Below are 19956 nucleotides of genomic sequence, written 5' to 3'. Positions count from 1 at the left end.
AGCTTGCTGTGGAGTTAACACGCTGCTGTGGACAAAAGCCTATAGAACACAGTATTTTGGTGGAGATCTGGATTGGGGTATTGGGTATTTTCCTCGATTTCCCAGTAATGATTGGTGCATCTTGATGGAAATGATAAGGCATTTTTTGGGGACCGGTATTTATGAGTTTGTGCAATTTGGTGCAGATCCATATAAAGATCTGGATCAATTCATGTAAATGTGGTTTCATAAGGGAACTGCTGGGCCTTGGAGGAGGACCCTGCTCTCAGAGTGGCAGTCTAGTTTTCCATGTTACCAATCTACTGCCAGGATCCTTCCCGATTCACTATTTCTACATTTAAATAATCAGTGCAAAAATCTCTACTCAGCTCTTAATAACTTGTTTTAACTCGCACTCAAGCTTTTTCACCTTCTGACCAGCAGTGCTGATGGAGTATCCAGGGAGTTTACATTGGATCTAACATTGGATTATTCAGCTGTTTCTTTGACTGACAAGCAGATAACATTTATGGGAATTGTAAGTTTCAGATTCAGAAAATATAGTAAGTATTAAATCCATGATGAGCTTTAATTTGATATGTTTTTTTGCTATATAATTGTTATAGTTTGAGTAGAAGTCATACTGCAAAGCATTCACTGTGGAAATAGGATTGCGAATGCAGCACAAAGGGCTGCTGCACGGCCCTCTGCTCCCCAGTGACACAAGGCGGAATAAGGTTACACCACAGCTGACGTGAGATGATGATGGTGCAACTGAGGCCGCAAAGGTCCACGGCAACAGCATTAGGGAGGGTGATGAAAATCTTTAAAAGAATGCGTGCTTGTAGTTTTACATATCAAGATGTTGGGGTTAATAGTTTCATGCTATAAGCCTCAGATAGAGCTGCAGCGCTGCACACGGACAGACCTCCAGAGAGCCGCTGTGATTAAGATGTGAGAAGCTGCAGCTCAACAGCCTGACATGAAATACTGCACAGAGTTTAAAAGCAGTCATAGGAACAGAGAACGAATGACTTGACACAGCTGCACATTACAAAACACATGTATTTCATATAGCACTGCATTTGTAAAGCATATTGTAAATAATGTTACCCTCTCACACAATACACCCCACTACAATGAAAACCAAATATAAGAGTAACTTGAATATAGTAAGGTGACTTACATAGAGCAGTAAGGCAACATAAAGGGAACGTGGAGGAGGAAATGTTTGGAAGTGCTCTACTGTTTATTGTGCGTTACATCTGTGTGAAACTTTGACCAGCACAGGTTATCCTCGTTCTTTTTATCCTTAAAAACCTTTTTATCAATAAATGATGACTTTGTTCTTGTGATATTATTACTTTTTACCCATTAAATGATGTCATTATGTTTTAAATCTCTTCATATGGCCCCTTTACTTTTAATTGAAGGCTTACATATGCCTGTTTTTCTCATTGTCAAACAATTGACATTGCGAGTATAACTGTAAAATACACAAGGTTAATTTACAAGACTTAAGAACAACACAGTTTACTTTGGATGATGTTGGTATATAATAGTAATATAGTATTGTGAATTATTTTTCTTTGAATTTCCTTCCACACTCAGAAGCTGTAGTCATTGAATCAGTGAGTAATGATCACATTATCTGAGCTCAGTGTTTGCTCCTAATCGGGAGAATGAATCATTGGAGATGATTATTACAACAATAAATTATACAGTTATACAATTGTCAAAATCCTGCTGAGACTAAGCCTGAGACGTCAGTGAAATATGAAGTGTGATGCAGAAATATTCAAATACTGGGAAAAGCTGCGTTACACTGACTAAAGCCCAGCTCTGGTAATCATCACCAGAGTGGCGGTGAAAGTGAGTGACGGGCTGCTGGCAGCTGGACGATGTTTCTGTCTGTAGCAGCCTGTCTTTATTATGGCTTTACATGTGGTCTTAAAGCTCAGGTGCAATTTGGACAGAAGATTCAGGCTTTATTGCCGTTGCAGTGGAGCTGTTAGGAATTTAGTTTGGTAAGCTCTGCACTAGTCGCAGTGTAAAGCGCTCTGAGTGGTCGTAAAGACGAGAAAAGCACAACACTTAAATGCAGCCTATTTACCATAAAGCAAAACAGAGAGCTCAGGTCGACCCACTGGTGGGAAAAACACCAAATGACTCGAGTCAAACAATAAAAACTATAAAGCATATAAAAATGGCAAAATAAATACATAAAAATCGGTAATAGCACAGGAATGCTATTAGCTTCATAAAGTAATGCAGGAAACAATTACGGTGTCCTGTGGACAAGTATAACAACAACCATGTATTGTGCTTCAGAGTGAGAAGCTACAGGTTAGAAGCAGTATGACTGAGAGCAGGGCTGTAGTGGTAAAAGTACAGTGGTGGGTAAAGTGTCATTTTTGGGCAGCTCTCTAACAGGGTTATATAAAATAAAGTAGATAAGCTTCAGTCAGCCATATACAAGACTAAATATAGACTATGAGACTATAACAACTGAAATTGACTCATCCATATTCCTATAAATAAATCATTTTAATTGTATTATTGTTGTTCATTAGTAGTACTCAATTACTGTATTCACATTTTAGGGGCTACTTTACCTGAGTGTCTTAATTACTACTACAACTCTACTCCACGAGATCTCACAGTCAAATATTGAAGTTTTGCTCCACGATAATGTATTTATTTAACTATAGTTGCTGGTTAATTTAGAAATTTTGATTTTTGCATACAAAACATATTAAGATACAACAGTAAAATCCTGGTTACTTGAATGCATGTGTTTAGAGGAGATAGAACTTTATTTATCCACACATTGGGGACATTTTGTGTGTAATAATAACACAAGATACAACGAGTGCATTCATTGAGTTAATGTCCAGCCAGCATCACTGGATAATACGTTTGAAGTGTAACTACTAATCATACGGTTCAGATAGCTAGATCAGGTTTGGTGCCATTAGAACATCCCATTTCAACAACTTTCTTTCTGATGATAAGAACTCCAAACGCCTGCTCAACTCAGAATGTACCCCTGATGGACCTGCAAGACAATTTGTTATTGAAGATCTATATTCCTACCCGGGAGTAGTGTGATCACAGCATGTTTGATATAATGTGAGATTTTGAACTTGTATCGTAAAAACAGCCAAAACAGACCCTGGTGACATTCGGGGCTGTAGCAAGTCTTATACAAATACAGGGGTGATGGTCCGTTGACAGGTGTCCCTTTATAATAAAGACATTACAATGAGGCGCGTTAATGCTATTTGGTTTATAAAAAAAAAATAATTAAAATCATAAAAGCGCCAAATGTGTATTTTGAAGTACCTGCAGTCCACCACATGAAAATACAGAGGATAACTGGGGCAGTTGCAGCCCTGAAAGTTCATATCATCATCCCTGCAGCAGAGCAGTGTGTTTGCCCCATATGCAAATGTGACCCTTCATAAACCCTTTGAGTTCATCCCAGCATTAAGACAGCAGGATGCAGAAACAGGAATTCAACTGATCCATAATGCCTCCCTGGGAATTAGCATGAAGAATTCATCTGACTGCTGCGGGGGAACGAACGGTTTAAAGCAGAACAAGCAGGTCGAACGTGCAGCAGATTGTGGTGCTTGTCATGCGGTGCATACTGGGTTAATGACGAGTCCCAGTGCACTGAGCGGAGAGCCCCCGTCCGCCTGTGCTCTGGTGAATGAAAGGTGAGCAGCAGTGAGTCTCTGCGAGGAGAGAGAGCCCATAAATCATCTGGAAGAGTTTAGTGTAAAGTAGCAGGAGAGTTCCGCGGGGCCCAGGGAGCGCTTGTCTTCGGCCTACTGCTTGGCCAGAGGGATTTGTTTGCTTTAACCAGTCCAGTCAGGGGAAGAAAGACTGGCCCTGCTCCTCGCAGTCTCACCGTGGGACTGTCCGTCCCTTTCCCTCCCCTTTCTGTCGAACATACACACATGTTCCCTCACAGAGTTTGGCACTGCAAGGGGTTGCACGCTCACTACTATACAGTAATTAATAGGAAATTTGCTAAATGGGATTTGTGGCAGTATTTGTGGCCCGTGTAAGAGTGTGCAGCCTAATCAGTCAGTTCTTAGAAAGTTACACCTTTGTATTGTCAGATGTTGCTCTGCAGAATTTATGTGATGAGGAGACAGGTACGGTTTTCTTCTGATGTCTCCTGCACCAGGTTTGTTCAGGTAATGCTTCAGGTAGAGTCAGAAAAATCAGAGCAGTTGCACAGTGTAGTTTTTTAGTAAGTTGTCAAGCTGGAAGCACTTATATGTTTTTATATCTTGCCATACTTTGTCGGCACATGACACAATTACAACGACTTCTTTTACAGTTACATCTTTATAAATTCATGAAACATTGAAAGTGAAAACAATGGATTTTAACTGACTTCATTTACTTTTTAATTCATGATTCGACGAAAACTTTTCTTTATAAACATAACGTAGCACTGTAAACAAACTGTCGTTATTTCTTTTCTCTGTTTGTCCAGACTGTGAGGAGGATCAACCATGTTCCGTGTTCCTGTGTCAGGAGGCCTTAAGAGGAGTTAGCCATTTAAAGGGAATGATGCAGTTTGTCCATTGATTCCAGTGATTAATTCTACTTCTGTCTTTTAGTTGTGTATTGTAAATATGTTTGTCATGGGAGAGGCAGCCATGGGTTTGTGTGTTCCTCCTCCAGCATAGGGGGCACACCCAGGCACAGCTGCAGGTGTCCCAGTCAGCTGCAGAATCCTCCAGATCCTTGGGTCTGGTTTTACACTTCCTGAACACGTTGTCCTTGTAGCGCTTCCTCTGCCAATTAGAGCGTGGTCCATGGCGTCACTGAGAAAATAGCACTCTGCTCGGCTGCAATTGTCATTATGTGACTTTTTGTTACTTTGCATCTGCTATATGTTGTGTGTTTCTGCAACAGTCTAGATTTCAAATTAATATAATTGTCACCCAGCCTCAAGTTGTACCTGTATGCAGGAAGCTAAAGCAGTATATCAGCTGAAGGGGAGAGGGGGGGGGGCACATCCTGGACAGGTGGCCAGTGTCACTTTATGCGGGGAGGTCGAACTGAAAGTCACACACGCGTATTAAGCGTCGCCCATGAACCTTTGCTGCACAGTCAAAGTGTGTGCACCATGACAGTAGAAAGAGGGGGTCCCAGTTGAAGCAGGAAGTGGGTCTGTAAACCGTGATAACTGTTTACAATACACATCACTTTTCTCTTCAGCTTTGTTTGACCCCAGTTCCACCCAGTGTGACGAATGGGTCTGTGGCCACCACGCCAAGCTTTTTCAGAGGAAGTGGTAAAAAAAAACACACACTTACTCTCCTTCACTGGAGTCGGTGCTGTGGTGTTTCTCTCCCACTAACAGAGCACAGGGAGAAGGTGGCCGTGGGGTTTGTTCCCTCAGAAGTTGACCCTGTCTGCTCATGCAGCCCCTTAGGGACCGGATCCACCCTACTGATTGCACCAGTGCCCTCAGAAGTTAGCTGTTGTTAATATCACAGCACACTTTGCTGACACCCACCACCCCACGCCCTTACCCCGCTCACCCTCCCCACTCAAAACAAGTTGTCTGCAGAATATCATCGACCCTGCAGTTGTCAGAGTCTGCTCAGACCCTCATACATCATGGAAGTTGTGTGAAAAAAATGTGCCCCTGTTTCATTTCGCCCAGTGCTCCCCGGCTCGGTGTCAACGCACTCCCCAGTCCCCGTTCACACTCATGTGGTGGGTTCTCCACTCGAGGCCGTTACAGCTTTTTGTTTTCTGCAACGAGCAGAATGAGACGGCAGCGTGTTGAAGAGGGAACACGCAAAACAACAACTGGACCCATATAACCAACATACAGGCGTTTCAGCTTGTACCACTCTTTGAGATGTGGGACGTTTGTAGTCACTCAGCCACTCTGAGTATTTTTCACATTCTAAGCTGATGTTGTGGCTCCCTCTAATGTCTTTAGAGAAAATGGCTACTGTAGGATACCATTGTAAACTCCCGAGCTCCTGCGGTCTGCATTCCAAAGTGTCCTTGGTACAGATCCTGAATCCCAAATTCCCCCTGATGGCTTTACCAACAGTCTGTGTAATAAAAAATGGTGTGCAATAGAAAAAGTGCTGCACATAGAAGCGCTGTATGAATGTGTGGGGACGGATGAATGTGCCTTGTACTGTAAATCGCTTTGAGATGTCAACAAGAAAATACAGTCCAAATGTAGGGTTAACAACCCGGCTCGGTGCACAATGAACGCTGAGTATCAGGTAGTCACTCACTGGCACAGCCTACACATGAGGACAGATATTAAGACTTCACACTGAATGTTTTCTTCCGTGTTATTTCCTCTTGTGAGTTGTTGGCCGATGGACTGTTCGGGTGTATGATGAGAATAGAGGCACATTTTCAATATGAGCATAAAAAAAGAGTGGAAAACATACAGTCAGCACAGTGTTTAAAGAAAACGTCATAAATCAAGAGAACAAACATCGACATGGAAAAGAGAACAAATCAAAGCATATAGAGCATTGAGAACATTTTTGCCTCATTTATAAGAACAGAGATCAGTGTGGAGCTGATGCTCTGTAACATGCAGTCATCCACAAAATGCTCGGTAAATACCCCTGTGACGTCTTAACAGATAAATAATAAAAACTGTAATAATGATGATAATACTATGGGTTGTATTAAGTGCCAGTCAAAATACGGCGAGCAGTATAAAGAGTCCGTAGAGCAGGGCACATGGGTAGGCAACCAGCATCTGCTGGCCCTCCATACCGAGGGTGGAGATGAAGATCTTGGAGGCCGAGAAACTAGACCAACAAATCACTAACAAGGCCAGAACTGTACCCAGCATTCCTCTGTGGAAACAAAAGAGGGATGGCAAGCATGAAAAGTGGCTGGAAATCAAACTGTTGTGAGTCTGAGTGGATTCTTAAATGGTAACTGTCTTTTTTCTTTTGTCAGTTCAAACTAAAACTGACCATTTTACTTTAGAACAGTAGGACGAGATGAAGAATATTCCTAGTATGCTGATGGTGTAGGTGTTAATGCTTGTGGCAGCATCGGTGACATGAGATCAGTGAGCTAAAGGTGCTGCTTCCAGAATGGATAAAGGGGAAATGGTGATAGGCGTTTGAGATGATTGGTGGCTTTGGGTTTATTTTATTGGATTATATTGATGATGACTTTATTGACGCAGTTAACAAGTGATGCATTAGTCGTCAAATGAAGATCATTACATGTGGTTGGAACAGCTAGTTCGGGCGCCTTACATGTGCTACACCAATGAATTTTCATGCTCAACCTTTGAGCTTTTAACATCCAACAAGTCAAAAGTAGAAACAGAAATGAAACACGGGTACTTACTGCAAAGAGTAGAAGACAGCAAATGCAGAGAGGGCCACAATGGGCAGGAGGCAGTAGCCCAGGACACTGGCCACACAACCATGAGACACTGCCACAGTACTCATCAGACTCAGCAGAATGTACACCCCCATACAGGCTGTGGCACTGAGCCCGTATATATAACCAAAGTGGACTTTACCTGCCTGAATCAACCAGAATCAAGAAACACACACACGTTTTAAATCGCACATCCGTACATGATATACAGTGGTAATGGTTGAGCTGTAGGCAGAACCACACAAGTGACTCACCATCATTAAAAAGACCCCCAGTGTGATGCAGAAGAGGACGGGACCGGTCAGATCAGTCTCATTCATTATGCTGCCATCTGCAGGCTTGAAGGGGTTCAGCACTGTCAGCGTCTTCTGCCAGATGTGATCAAAACTGATGCCAAGCTCTGGACAGTGAACAGAAAGCAGGGGGGGATTGCTCAATTCACAGAAAACAAATATTTAAAACTCCAATCTTTGTACTCTGTTTGCATGCAACGCAACAAAAGCTCCTCTTGATCATCCAGTAACTCTGTGATTGTTACGTTCCAGTGCCATGTGGCTTTTATTTGGAGTCTGAAACGAGGAATGTTGGTTTCACTGATTAGTTGGTTCTCCAGCTGTTTCCAGGGGTAAACACATCTGACCTCTAAATGAACTGAGCATTGCCAGCTAGATTTCAGCTAATCCATATGGGAGGTTATAATGACCCAAAGAAAATGTCTATTTTTCAAGCATATAGTCTTTACCTTCGAGAAGAGGTGGTTCCTCCTCAGGAGAATCTGTCCCTGCGCCTCCACCAGTACCAGAAGACACTGTAGGTTGGTAGAACTGTCCAGTGTACTGCTGCATGGACGGATCAAGAGCATCTGGCGTGGAAGCCTGTTCCCCACTGAAAACCAGGAGTTGAATAAAATGACTCATAAAACCACACTGATAATCAGCTAATATTTCCTAGTTTTAAGGTGTTAACAGTCAGTAAAGTACTCTAAGATACAGTTGGTGTACGGTGTGAATAGAATACATTTTTGCATGCTACATGATACATTTTATAGTATGTTTCGTCCACATCCCCACTGTGTTTGAAAAAATACAACGCCACCTCTACTTCCTTAAGAAACTGAGGAGACCCAGACTGACCCAGACCCTCTTCGACCGGTGCACAGTCAGTGGAAAGCATCCCGACTGAATCACAGCGAAATGCCAGCTTCACCAGGAAGGAGCAGAAAGCTCTGCAGCTTCAACAAAATGTGCCAAAGCATCATTGGGCCTCAGCTTCAAGCACTCGACGCCATCAGGGCCAGGACACAGGGCCGGCCCTAGCACATTTGGCGCTCTAGGCAAGCTTCACTCCTGGCGCCCCCCCACACGAAAACTTATTATAAAATTATTTCTTTCTTCGTCGAAGTTGCTTGGACACACACACTCTAACCATAGGCCTCAATGTGCTAGCATGTTCTGACAACACCAAGGAGGTTCGTACCTCAATTTTTGCCTTATTTTACCCTAACGTTAGATACATTTTTTTAATGTCAAAGTATTGGTTGGAGATATATGTTATGGGTCGCAAAATTGATACCACAGCAACAAAGTATATAGACCTATTGAACATTAGCTTGTAACTGGTCTTTATAAGGCACAATAACAATACATGAATTACAGAGTCTGTGTGTGTCAGAGCTGAACTACACACTGTAAAGTAAACAATATACTATCGCGACCCGCCTGCAAGACGACGTGCAGGTAAAATAAACACCTATACAGGCGAATGTAGCCCCGCCCACCTAGTGCGCGAGTGTCTCTCCTCACTGCCCAGCGGAGTTTCTAAGTTTTACCTGTCAACACGTCTCAATGACACCCGTGGTGATCAAGCGAGGCTTTATGAGCTAACGTAGGTGACTCTCACCCACTACTAACCTGTAGAATACAGGATGGAAGCAGCAGCAGGAACGACACGGAGCATTCAGTTCCTCATCCAGACTGCATCTGACAGTACGGGGTGCAACTGCTCCCGTGCCAAACGTTCCACCTGAGTGCTGCTGTCATTTACTGATTTCTCTAATGAAACTACTTAAATTACTGTCAGAGTAATTAAATACAATGTTTTTTGGCCATACCACATAGAGAAGGGGGCGCAAAAATAAAACATTTTTTTTTTTTTGCTCTGCGCAGTTTTTGTCGCCCCCCTCTGAGTGGCGCCCTAGGCAACTGCCTATGTCGCCTGTAGGAAAGACCGGCCCTGCCAGGACAGATACTTAAATATTCCTCGCGACCCAGCTCACCCTGCACATCAGCCTTTCAAAATGCTCCCCTCTGAGAGGAGATACAGGACAATAGACACACACACACAAACAACATACAGCAAAAGACTGACAAACATGCAGCTTCTTCCCCAAAGCTGTAAAACTGGAGACCCTGCCCATCTCCCCCAACCCAACTACCCCACACCCACAAACTCAAACCACAGCACACACACAAACCCACACATACCATGTTCCTACCACCCTTTTCAGTGATCTTACAATCACTCAACTATACTGCTAATAATCATATGCTGCTGATTCTTTATTTGTCTCGCTCATGATTGTCCACTGAATATTTATTTTCATACATATTTATACACCAATTTGTAAATCTGCGAGCACAATGTTTTCAACTTGTGCAAACATAACTTCAATATGATGGAACAATGCATGGAGGAATTTTGAGCAACCACTGACAAGGGTCGATTTCTTCTGGTGCAGCCGATGATTATTCAAGAAGACAGAGACAGGAGATGGAAGGAGAGTGAGACAATGCGCGCTGTCCTCCTTTAGTTCCAACACCTTTCAGAATAAAATGTGACATATTTAGCAGCATTTTCTATCGGATGCTCCACTGCACACACAAGCAAGACTCTGTGCCTGAGAGGGGGTGGTAGGATTAACAAGTTATCAAGGGGGGGGGTTTAGGACATTTTGGTTAAAAGGGGTTGGCATCCCCCCCCTCCAACACACACACAAATCACCTCCTGACAACAACTGACTGCAAACACTTAGTGAAGAAATAGTGAAAGAGTGTGAGCGCTTCCTTTTTTAACAAGTCATCACATCAAGACCACAAACACATACCAAACACTGTTGTTATTGTTCTTTCCACAATGGTTTAACCACTTAATACCAAAGATGAATGTGTTTGTGTGTTTGTGTGTGTGTGTTTGTGTGTGTGTGTGTGTGTTTGTATGTCTAATGAGCGTGTGCACATTTCTTTCACCATTGAAATTATTTTGTTTTAAATTTGAAACCTGCACTATTTACATCCACGTTTACTAGCTTGCAGTCTTACACTTCTCCTCTTTTTCACCATTCAATGTGTTAACTTCACCTGTCACATAACAAAAACATGGACCCACACATTCAGTATAGACATTGTACAATAATGTTAACCGTGGTCAGAAACTCCACGGGGAAGCTCTGTGAACGAAAGGAGACAGTAGCACATAAAAGTCACACCGTATGTGTATCCTCAGAAGTCTGAATACTTACGCGCCATAGTAATCAGGGCTTGTGGGATCGTAGATATTGTAATAGGCCACAGGTTGACCCTGGTCATCTGTGTAATATCCTGTCTGGTAGAAGTCCTGCTCATACTGCTCGAAGTCTCCCATGCTAATCAGAGGAACAAAGAAAAGAGAAATAGAGGAAGACTCAGTTTGTTTAGAGAGGAAAACACAGGCCTTCAACTGTAAATCATCTTAATCATCTCACTGGGTATTAAATGTCAAATATGTAAGCCAGTCTTAGTTGTGTCACCCTTTGAATATCTAGCACGATACTGTCTGTTCCTTTTCATGCATGGTTCTCATCAGAGCCTGTTGTGCAAATGTAAATCGAGCTTTCCCCAACTGTAACATTAAGAAACACAAGAGACATGGCACTGCTGCTGTACATAAGGGAAAATACCAGACACAGGTGCCCATTAGACGTTAGAGCTGGGATGGCGAGGACGATAACATTTATCACTCGACTTGACAGGCTATCAGCGGTTTGGCAATCGAGTTGGCATTGACCAGTGTCAGGTCTCTTTATCGAAGATGTTATGATAACAGTATTAACATCATGCAGTCGATTCAGAATCAGAATCAGAATCAGAATTATTTTATTTGCCAAGTATGTTTGCACATACAGGAAATTGCTTTGGTGTCGTTCGTTGGTGCACTCAACATAAAAAAACAATGTAAAAACAACAATTATTCCAGTGTTCACAAATGGGGCACTGAGGTGATTTAGGCAGATTTACAGAGAATTGCTGCTGCTTCAAACCAGAATACAATGAGGTGAAGAGTCAATAATCAAGTCTCTACAACAGAGGGTGGAAAACTGAAACCTCTGTCCATCTGAGAGTGTCATGTGAACAAAGAAGCTGAATGGTGTTTAAAGGTGAGAGAGTCATGGCTGTACTATTCTGTGCAAGATTTTTTTTTAATTATTCAAGTTAAATAGAACATTTCTATGAGGAGTTTGTCTGTGTGAGTTCTCTCCTGGTACTCTGCCTTCCTCCCAGAGTCCAAAGACCTCCATCCATCCAGAGTCAGTCCTGTATGACACAGACGAGAGTCGGGCCCTCGGATTATTAAAGACCCCCTTTCACCCCAGCCATAGCCTAAGCCATAGTACCGCAGCCTCCGGGCCCGCACCACCAGGCTCAGAGTCAGTTTAGTCCCCCAGGCCATAAGACTCACAAATAAGCACCATGTCATATTTGCACTATTGCACCAAATTGCACTACTGTTTGTTCTTTATTCAGTTGTATATATATATATATAGATATATATATTTTATTTAATATTTTAAAGTTTTGATATTCTATTTTACACTATTTTATTCAAATTTTGTTTTTGTTTTTTTAATTCTTGAGCATTGTTAGAAGAGAGCCTGTGACACAAGCATTTAATTGCCAGCGACTGCTTAACTGTTATCTCTGTGCATTTGATAATAAAACTCTTGAATCTTGAATCTTGAATCCTGGTGACCACATACAGACACAAACAAAGACTCTCTTTCAAACCTACAGTCAGTTTAGGGTCTATAAACACAGTGATAGACTGACTCAGACCCGGGCCGGGCCCGCCCATTTGGTGTCTTTGCCCCCGCTCATTTGATGTCTTTGCCCTTGTAAAAATAAAATGTATTTTACTTTTTTATTTTATTTTTTAAGGTAAGATATATATGATGTCAGATACTATTTCAAATCTCCAAAAATAATTGTTAAACTAAATAAAAAATGTGTAGAAAATAGAGACTGTGATGTGTGTAAACCTATCACTATTCAGAATGCGTCACACGGAACAACAGCGTTAAGCGACAAATTCAAATTAGTAGCTTTTGAAAATGGATATCAGACGCTGGTTAAAAACTAATGGAACTTATCCGGAAAAAACCCTGCAGTTACAGTAAGTAGGCCTAAAGTTAGCTTAAACCCTGACCGGGCTGAGCCTCTTGCTGGAGCTGGATTTGAGTTCCCACCGCTAGCTGTAACAACGCAGCCGCCACTAGCCCTCTCCTCCGAGACCTTGCCTTTTACCTCTGACTCCGACCTGCCAACACCTTCCGCCTGCTCGTCGCCTCCACCAGCATCCAGCTCTTCTTTACCAGTCCCATCGCCGCTGTCACCACACCTGCTACTACGAGCAGCCTCCGCCTCAACCTCCGCCTCCAACTCGCCTCCATCACGGGGGTCCGGCTCAACAGCCGGTACTGCTGCTGCAATAGGGCCAGCTACACACGCTCTAAGAGCATCAGCCCCGGACGATCTTGGCACGAGTAAACCCAACCAGGTGAAACTGGATACGTTTCCAGCCAGATTGTTTTCTGGGAAGAAGCGCAATTTTTCCAGTGCGTGGTATCACAACAAACCATGGCTAGAGTATTCAGTGAAAGCGGATGCAGCCTTTTGTTTCCCATGCAGAACATTTAGTACGTCATGTGATGCAGCTTTCACCGTTAAAGGTTTTTGTGACTGGAAACACGCTTTAGAGACTGATAAAGGACTGCTCAGGCATGCCGCATCAAAAGAACACATCTCATGCGAGACTGTGGAGGGAGAGACAGATGCGAGAAGCAAGAGGTCAGAAAATAAGTACGCTGGTGCACACAGATCAGCTTGCTCGGAACCGATACTACGTGTCTACCATTGTCGACATGATAGCATTTTTAGCTGACAACCAACTCCCTTTCAGAGGGGACCACGATTCAGTCGAAAGCATGTCAGAGTCAGGCAGTGGGCTGTTCCTGTCACTGTTTCTGTATACCTTGCAGAAAGACGCAGAGTTGGCCAAAATAATGGAAACTATTCCCCGCACGGCCACCTACACCTCTCATGACATACAGAACGAAATAATAGAATTGATGAGCATCTTAGTGACGGAGCATATTGTTGAAGAGGTGGGGGATGAGTTTTATTCGATCAAAGTTGATGGAACAAGGGATCCTACCGGCCGGGAAAATATCTCAATTGTTCTTCGGTTTATTGACGCACACACCAGTGAAATAAGAGAGCGGCTTTTGACAATAGCCACGGCAGAGGAGGGGGATGCTAAGACTCTGACACAGACCGTTATTTCCGAACTCACTAGGAAAGGATTGAGCACCGACAAAATACTTAGCCAAGTGTACGACGGGGCCGCCTCCGTGATGTCGGGAAAACATGGTGGAGTACAGAAACTCCTTCAAGAGGAACTGAAGAGAGAAATCCCCTATGTCCACTGCATCAATCATCAGCTCCATTTGGTGGTGGTGCAGGCAATGTCCGCAGAGCAGCCTGTCATAGATTTCTTCAGTGTGTGTAACCTGTTGTACAAGTTCATAAGAAGACCCACAGTCGCTGTTCATTATAAAGGGGAGACGCTAAAACGTCTGCTTGACCAACGCTGGACGGGTCATTTGGCCACAGTGCAGGTGATAAGCAAAGCACATGAAAACATTTCCCAGCTGCTAACAGAACTCGACACACACTTGTTCCCAGCCGATGTGAGAGTGGAAGCAGTGGGACTGCTGCGCGCAATTTCCAAACCCAGTTTCAGATTTATTGCGCTTCTGATGAGCAAGATTCTGACCCTGTTTGAAGCACCAAATAGACTGCTCCAGTCAAAAGATATGGATCTTCACACAGCTGTCCAACTGGTGAACGCCGCTACAAAGTGTATCGAGGGCCTCCGCACCGAAACCGAGTTCAGTACGTTATGGGATCAGTGTGCAGAGCCAGAGGATAACCCACAAAGCAAGAGGAGACGCACAGAAACCAACACACGTCTACAAGATTTCGTTGTTGAGCAGTCTGTGGGTGCACGAATTGACCAGGAAAACACAGCAAAACAACAGAGACTCAGACTGTATTATGGATGTATAGACGCAGTGTGCGGAGAGATGGCACAGCGCTTTGGAGAGCGCAACAGCGCGCTGATAGAATCACTGGCTTCACTTGACCCAGAGAGTGACACAATTTTTTGGAAGCAGAAAAAGTGAGGCCCCTCTTAGATTTGACCGGCACAAAACTTATCGATGCAGAGTTTGTGGTAGCTCGACAGTTCCTTCGCACCCAAATGGAAGGCTCCACGCACGCAGAGGATGAAAACTGGACTGTGAAAACACTTTTCACCACTTTCCACAAGACCCTGGAAGCAATGCCCAGTGTCATGGTGGCATTCAAGTCTGCTTTAACATTCGGAGCCTCCACTGCCACATGCGAAAACTCATTTTCCTCTTTGAAGAACATCTTCAGTGATCACAGGCGGAGTATGCTGCATCCACGGAAGGCCCACCTCATCCAGCTCAGTTTTGAGAAGGACTTGACTCGAAAATGCATGGAGCAGCAGTGGAAGGACCGTTTGCTAAGGAGGTTCCATTCCACAGGGAAAAGGCGTCTCCAGCTTTACTATGGAAGTAAATCTGTGTCATCGGGATTTGAAACAAAAAAGACATTGAATTTCTAGCACTGAATATTTATGCATGGAAATTATGTATTTGAATGTTTTTCAACGTTTAAAATTCAACCGCAAAAAATTCAACCTCAAAAAATTCAAGCTCAAAAAATTCAACCGCAAAAAATTCAACCTCAAAAATTCAACCTCAAAAATTCAAGCTCAAAAAATTCAACCGCAAAAAATTCAACCTCAAAAATTCAACCTCAAAAAATTCAACCTCAAAAAATTCAACTGCAACATCCGGGGATCCTCGATTCCAGATTCAAGATCGGGAGCGTGCGTGAGGTGCTTCGGTGAGTGTTTAAACTCTTCTATATGCCATCGGTGTAGTTTGTTTCTGTAAGATGTAGTAATAGACAGCTGACATGTGTACATTCACGGACTTTATTGGACATAAACTAAGTGGAACTTAAACGAGATGACGTTCGGATTTTTTTTTTCCGAACGGGCCAGTGACTGGCATGGGTAACGCCAGGATTTAAATTTTGGATGGGCCACTATTTAATAGGAAAAATAATACTTATTATATGATCCCTGCCTGACTTGTTTGTGTTTATCTGCTGTAGACGAGCTTTAACAGCGCGGTGCGCCGCTCTCTCTCCTGTTAAAAGTGAATGTCGCTCACCCAGCTCTCTCTCTCTCTCTCTCGCTCCACTGTCAGCTGTAACCCTCAGCTGTTTTAAGACACATCACACCAAGACGCTTTGACAGCTCTGACAACGCTGAAGCTACAGCCGAAACAGTAAGGACAGGGCCGGTCTTTCCTACAGGCGACATAGGCGGTTGCCTAGGGAGCCACTCAGAGGGGGGCGCCAAAAACTGCGCCGAGCCAAAAAATTTAAATATATTATATCTTAAAACAGCTGACAGGGCCGGGAAACCTTTCAAAATAAAGTTCCCCAGCCCAGCCGTGCCCGTCCTCCGCCCTCACGCCGCCGGTGGAGAACGGTGTCCCAGGTATGTGGGAGACACGTTACACCAAGACGCTTTGACAGCTCTGACAACGCTGAAGCTAACTCACCTTCGACATGCAACATCAGAGCAATATTGTGTCCCGACGTCGACACCGAGCGACCGTCTTTTCCAAAGAGAGGAAGGGATGTTCGGATTTGATTGTGTGGTAGGCAGCATTGATGAAAATAAATATGTATGCGAGTTAAAAAGAAGTGGTCTACGTATTTCTGATTTGATTTTGCTTTTCGTGCATTTGGTTTAACACATGTAGTAACAGGAGAGAGAGACAGTGGAGCGAGAGAGAGAGAGAGAGAGAGCTGGGTGAGCGACATTCACTTTTAACGGGAGAGAGAGCGGCGCACCGCGCTGTTAAAGCTCGTCTACAGCAGATAAACACAAACAAGTCAGGCAGGGATCATATAATAAGTATTATTTTTCCTATTAAATAGTGGCCTATCCAAAATTGAAATCCTGGCGTTACCCATGCCAGTCACTGGCCCGTTCGGAAAAAAAAATCCCAACGTCATCTCGTTTAAGTTCCACTTAGTTTATGTCCAATAAAGTCCGTGAATGTACACATGTCAGCTGTCTATTACTACATCTTACAGAAACAAACTACACCGATGGCATATAGAAGAGTTTCAACACTCACCGAAGCACCTCACGCACGCTCCCGATCTTGAATCTGGAATCGATTGCTCCTCCTTGGATCCCCGGATGTTGCAGTTGAATTTTTTGAGGTTGAATTTTTGAGGTTGAATTTTTGAGGTTGAATTTTTTGCGGTTGAATTTTTTGAGCTTGAATTTTTTGAGGTTGAATTTTTGCGGTTGAATTTTAAACGTTGAAAAACATTCAAATACATAATTTCCATGCATAAATATTCAGTGCTAGAAATTCAATGTCTTTTTTGTTTCAAATCCCGATGACACAGATTTACTTCCATACTTTACTAGCATCAATCGGTGAGTTAACTATTTTCATTATGATTACATGTCACGCTGTTCAATCAGTGTTGCAGAGAATGGGGTTGTTGCAGGAGGAGAGCCCTATTGTGGGAGCAGATAGGCAAACACTGTTGATTCGCTTTATTTTTTATCTCATTTCATGCGCATCAGCCTGCTAGGCCTACTTGCTCCCTGTGTGTTTGCAGGAGCCGCGATAACTCCTCATCCAAACAGAGGATGGTGGAAAGTACCGGTATTCTCCGTTTCATAAGACTACTCATATTAAATTGTAACGATTTTAAAAAGAGAACAGTTAGTCTAAAACAGTTAACCAGTGTTTAACATAGGCAGTGGACAAGATGACAATCAGCTGTTTTTCTCCCCTGCTCACAGCGTTCTCTCTCAAAATAAAATCTAATAAAATCAAAAAAAATCTCCCAGCTCATAAAAAATTATTTTTGCCTCGTCAACTTATTTTTTTTATTTGTTTCCTTTACAGGACCACTTTCAGAACTGAACAGGGTTTCCCGTGCATCCTTTTTCCTCTCCACACAAAGTTCAACGTTCTCTCTCCCATTGCACACCGGCATGCCCCGGCCCCTCCCGAGAGCACAGACAGCGAACCGATAAAAAAATAAAAATAAACACAACTTATTATGGTAATTGTTTTGGTTTTTGTCGCTCATTTCCTACAAATTCTGGTGAAAAGAGACGAAGTCTGTTCACATGCGACAATGTTTTTGCCGAGCACATGATTCAATGTTGCGAATGTTTTGTATGTTTGTTTATTTGCGCACACAATGCAAATGTGATTTATATTTGGCTGTTTGTGTGTGTTAATGTGTATTATTTGCCAGCGGCATGCGTCAATGCTGTTGGCCATGCATGCTGCTGTGGACTGTCGCAATTGAGTTTTTTGTAGGCTACACCTGTCTGTCATAATATTGATGCGGGCCCTCCCACAAAATCGACGTGCCCCCTGTATAGATTTGCTCTGGCGCCGGGTCTAGATTGACTCCAGCCCCCCTGCAACCCTCAAAGGATAGTCTGGGTAGATAGTGGAAAACAATTGGTACAGATTTGATAAAGTCTTCTCTCTGGCTAATGGAAAACCAAGAGTATCAGAATATTCCTAAATAGCAGTAGAGGCCTACAGGCCACACACAACTTCCATACACTCACCTGTTTTAGTCTACAGTACACAGCCAGAGAGTGTAGACGGCTTCCTTCAAGCCACTTCACAGAGTTGTGTGGTGTCAGGGCAGAGAACATGTGCACGCTGGGAGGATATTCTATTAATAGGTGGTTATATTTGGACTTGGTCTCAGGGATATGACAACTGCCCTGTGCCTCTGCAAGAGAGCTGTCTATTGATGTTTCTCTATTCATCCAAGACAACAGGTTTTGACAAAATAATGTACAAAAGTTATGGTCTAGCTGATATGAACACAGTTAACATTAGCTGATGTTTACTGCTGTTCACTTGGCATTGTATTTAATTTTTCTCTTCCCATTCTCTGTCTCTACAACTTAGTTGGTTCTGGACAGCACAGCAATTAATACACCACCAGACATATATACTTTTATCAATTTTTCTTTTTCACTTGCTCCTCCTAAAATTGTGTTGGTTTGAGCTAATCAGTTTGTTAATGATTCTCAACTTAGCGAACCTGAAACTTCCACTCCTAGGAACTTCTTTCAAGCGACTTAAAAGTTCTGTGATGTGGAATAAAACATTTTCCTCAATCATTTGTTCAAGATTCAATATATTGATGGCTTTACAACTAAGAAGACAAATTATCTAATAAGATAATATAAGGTGTGTGTGTGTGTGTTTCTGTGTTCATGTATGTGAGAGAGAGAGAGAGAGAGAGAGAGAGAGAGAGAGAGAGAGAGAGAGAGAGAGAGAGAGAGAGAGAGAGAGAGAGAGAGAGAGAGAGAGAGAGAGAGAGAGAGAGTAGATACACTCCTGATCAAAATCTTAGGACCAGTTCAAAAATTGCATGAATTTGCATTTTGCACTGTTGGATCTTAGGAAGGTTCTAAGTAGAGCTTCAAAATGCAAACAGAAGAAATGGGAACAAGAGACCAAAAGTTGTGAGCAGGCAATTTATTGAAAACAACAATTTAACTCAAATAGGCTGTTCATCAGCTGATCAAAAGTTTAAGACCACAGCCTTTAAAAGCCAAAATCTGTGCAAAAATTTGGATTCCATGTCATTTCCTGTCAAGTAATCACACTGTGAGGATCTCTTGATGGCAAAGGCAAAAAAGCTCACCGTCTTTGAACGTGGTAGGATTGTTGAACTGCATAAACAAGGCCTCTCACAACGTGCCATCGCTGCTGAGGTTCGACCCAGTAAGACAGTCATTTTGCATTTCTTAAAAGATCCTCAGGGTTATGGAACAAAAAAATCAAGTGGTAGACCCAAACAAATCTCACCGGCGCTGAGCCGGAGGATCCGAATGGCTGTCCGTCAAGACACGGGACGATCCTTGTCCCAAATTAAGGCCATTACTGGTGCTGACTGCAGCCCAATAACCATCAGACGGCATCTGCGAAGGAAGGGCTTCAAAAACAAGAAACGTCTTCAAAGGCCACGTCTCCTTCAACACCACAAAATTGCCCGTTTAGACTTTGCAAGGGAGCACCAAACATGGGACATTCAAAGGTGGAAATTTAACCTTGATGGTCTTTATGGCTTCCAA

General features: G+C 43.0%; 1 protein-coding gene across 1 annotated transcript; it reads right to left on the bottom strand.

The window, feature by feature from the left end:
• Positions 1-5623: 5623 nt before the first annotated feature.
• Positions 5624-18517, bottom strand: LOC133962125 (protein YIPF7-like). The gene is made up of 6 exons (XM_062397582.1): positions 18430-18517; positions 10913-11035; positions 8138-8280; positions 7650-7795; positions 7360-7541; positions 5624-6851 (listed from the first exon to the last, which is right to left on the bottom strand). The coding sequence occupies exons 2-6, from the start codon at positions 11032-11034 to the stop codon at positions 6689-6691; spliced, it is 756 nt and encodes a 251-aa protein (XP_062253566.1). The 5' UTR covers position 11035; positions 18430-18517; the 3' UTR covers positions 5624-6688.
• Between the last annotated feature and the right edge of the window lie 1439 nt (positions 18518-19956).

This window comes from Platichthys flesus, chromosome 10, assembly GCF_949316205.1.
Source record: "Platichthys flesus chromosome 10, fPlaFle2.1, whole genome shotgun sequence".
NCBI classification, from domain to species: Eukaryota; Metazoa; Chordata; class Actinopteri; order Pleuronectiformes; family Pleuronectidae; genus Platichthys; species Platichthys flesus.
This window is presented reverse-complemented; position numbering and strand designations above follow the sequence as displayed.

Coding starts and splice junctions, on each gene's coding strand:
- LOC133962125 (XM_062397582.1), bottom strand. CDS start 11,034: ATGGGAGACTTCGAGCAGTATGAGCAGGACTTCTACCAGACAGGATAT. Junction 8,281..10,912: donor AGCCCTGATTACTATGGCGC/GTAAGTATTCAG, acceptor CCTGGTTTTCAG/TGGGGAACAGGCTTCCACGC. Junction 7,542..7,649: donor TGGGGGTCTTTTTAATGATG/GTGAGTCACTTG, acceptor TGGTTGATTCAG/GCAGGTAAAGTCCACTTTGG.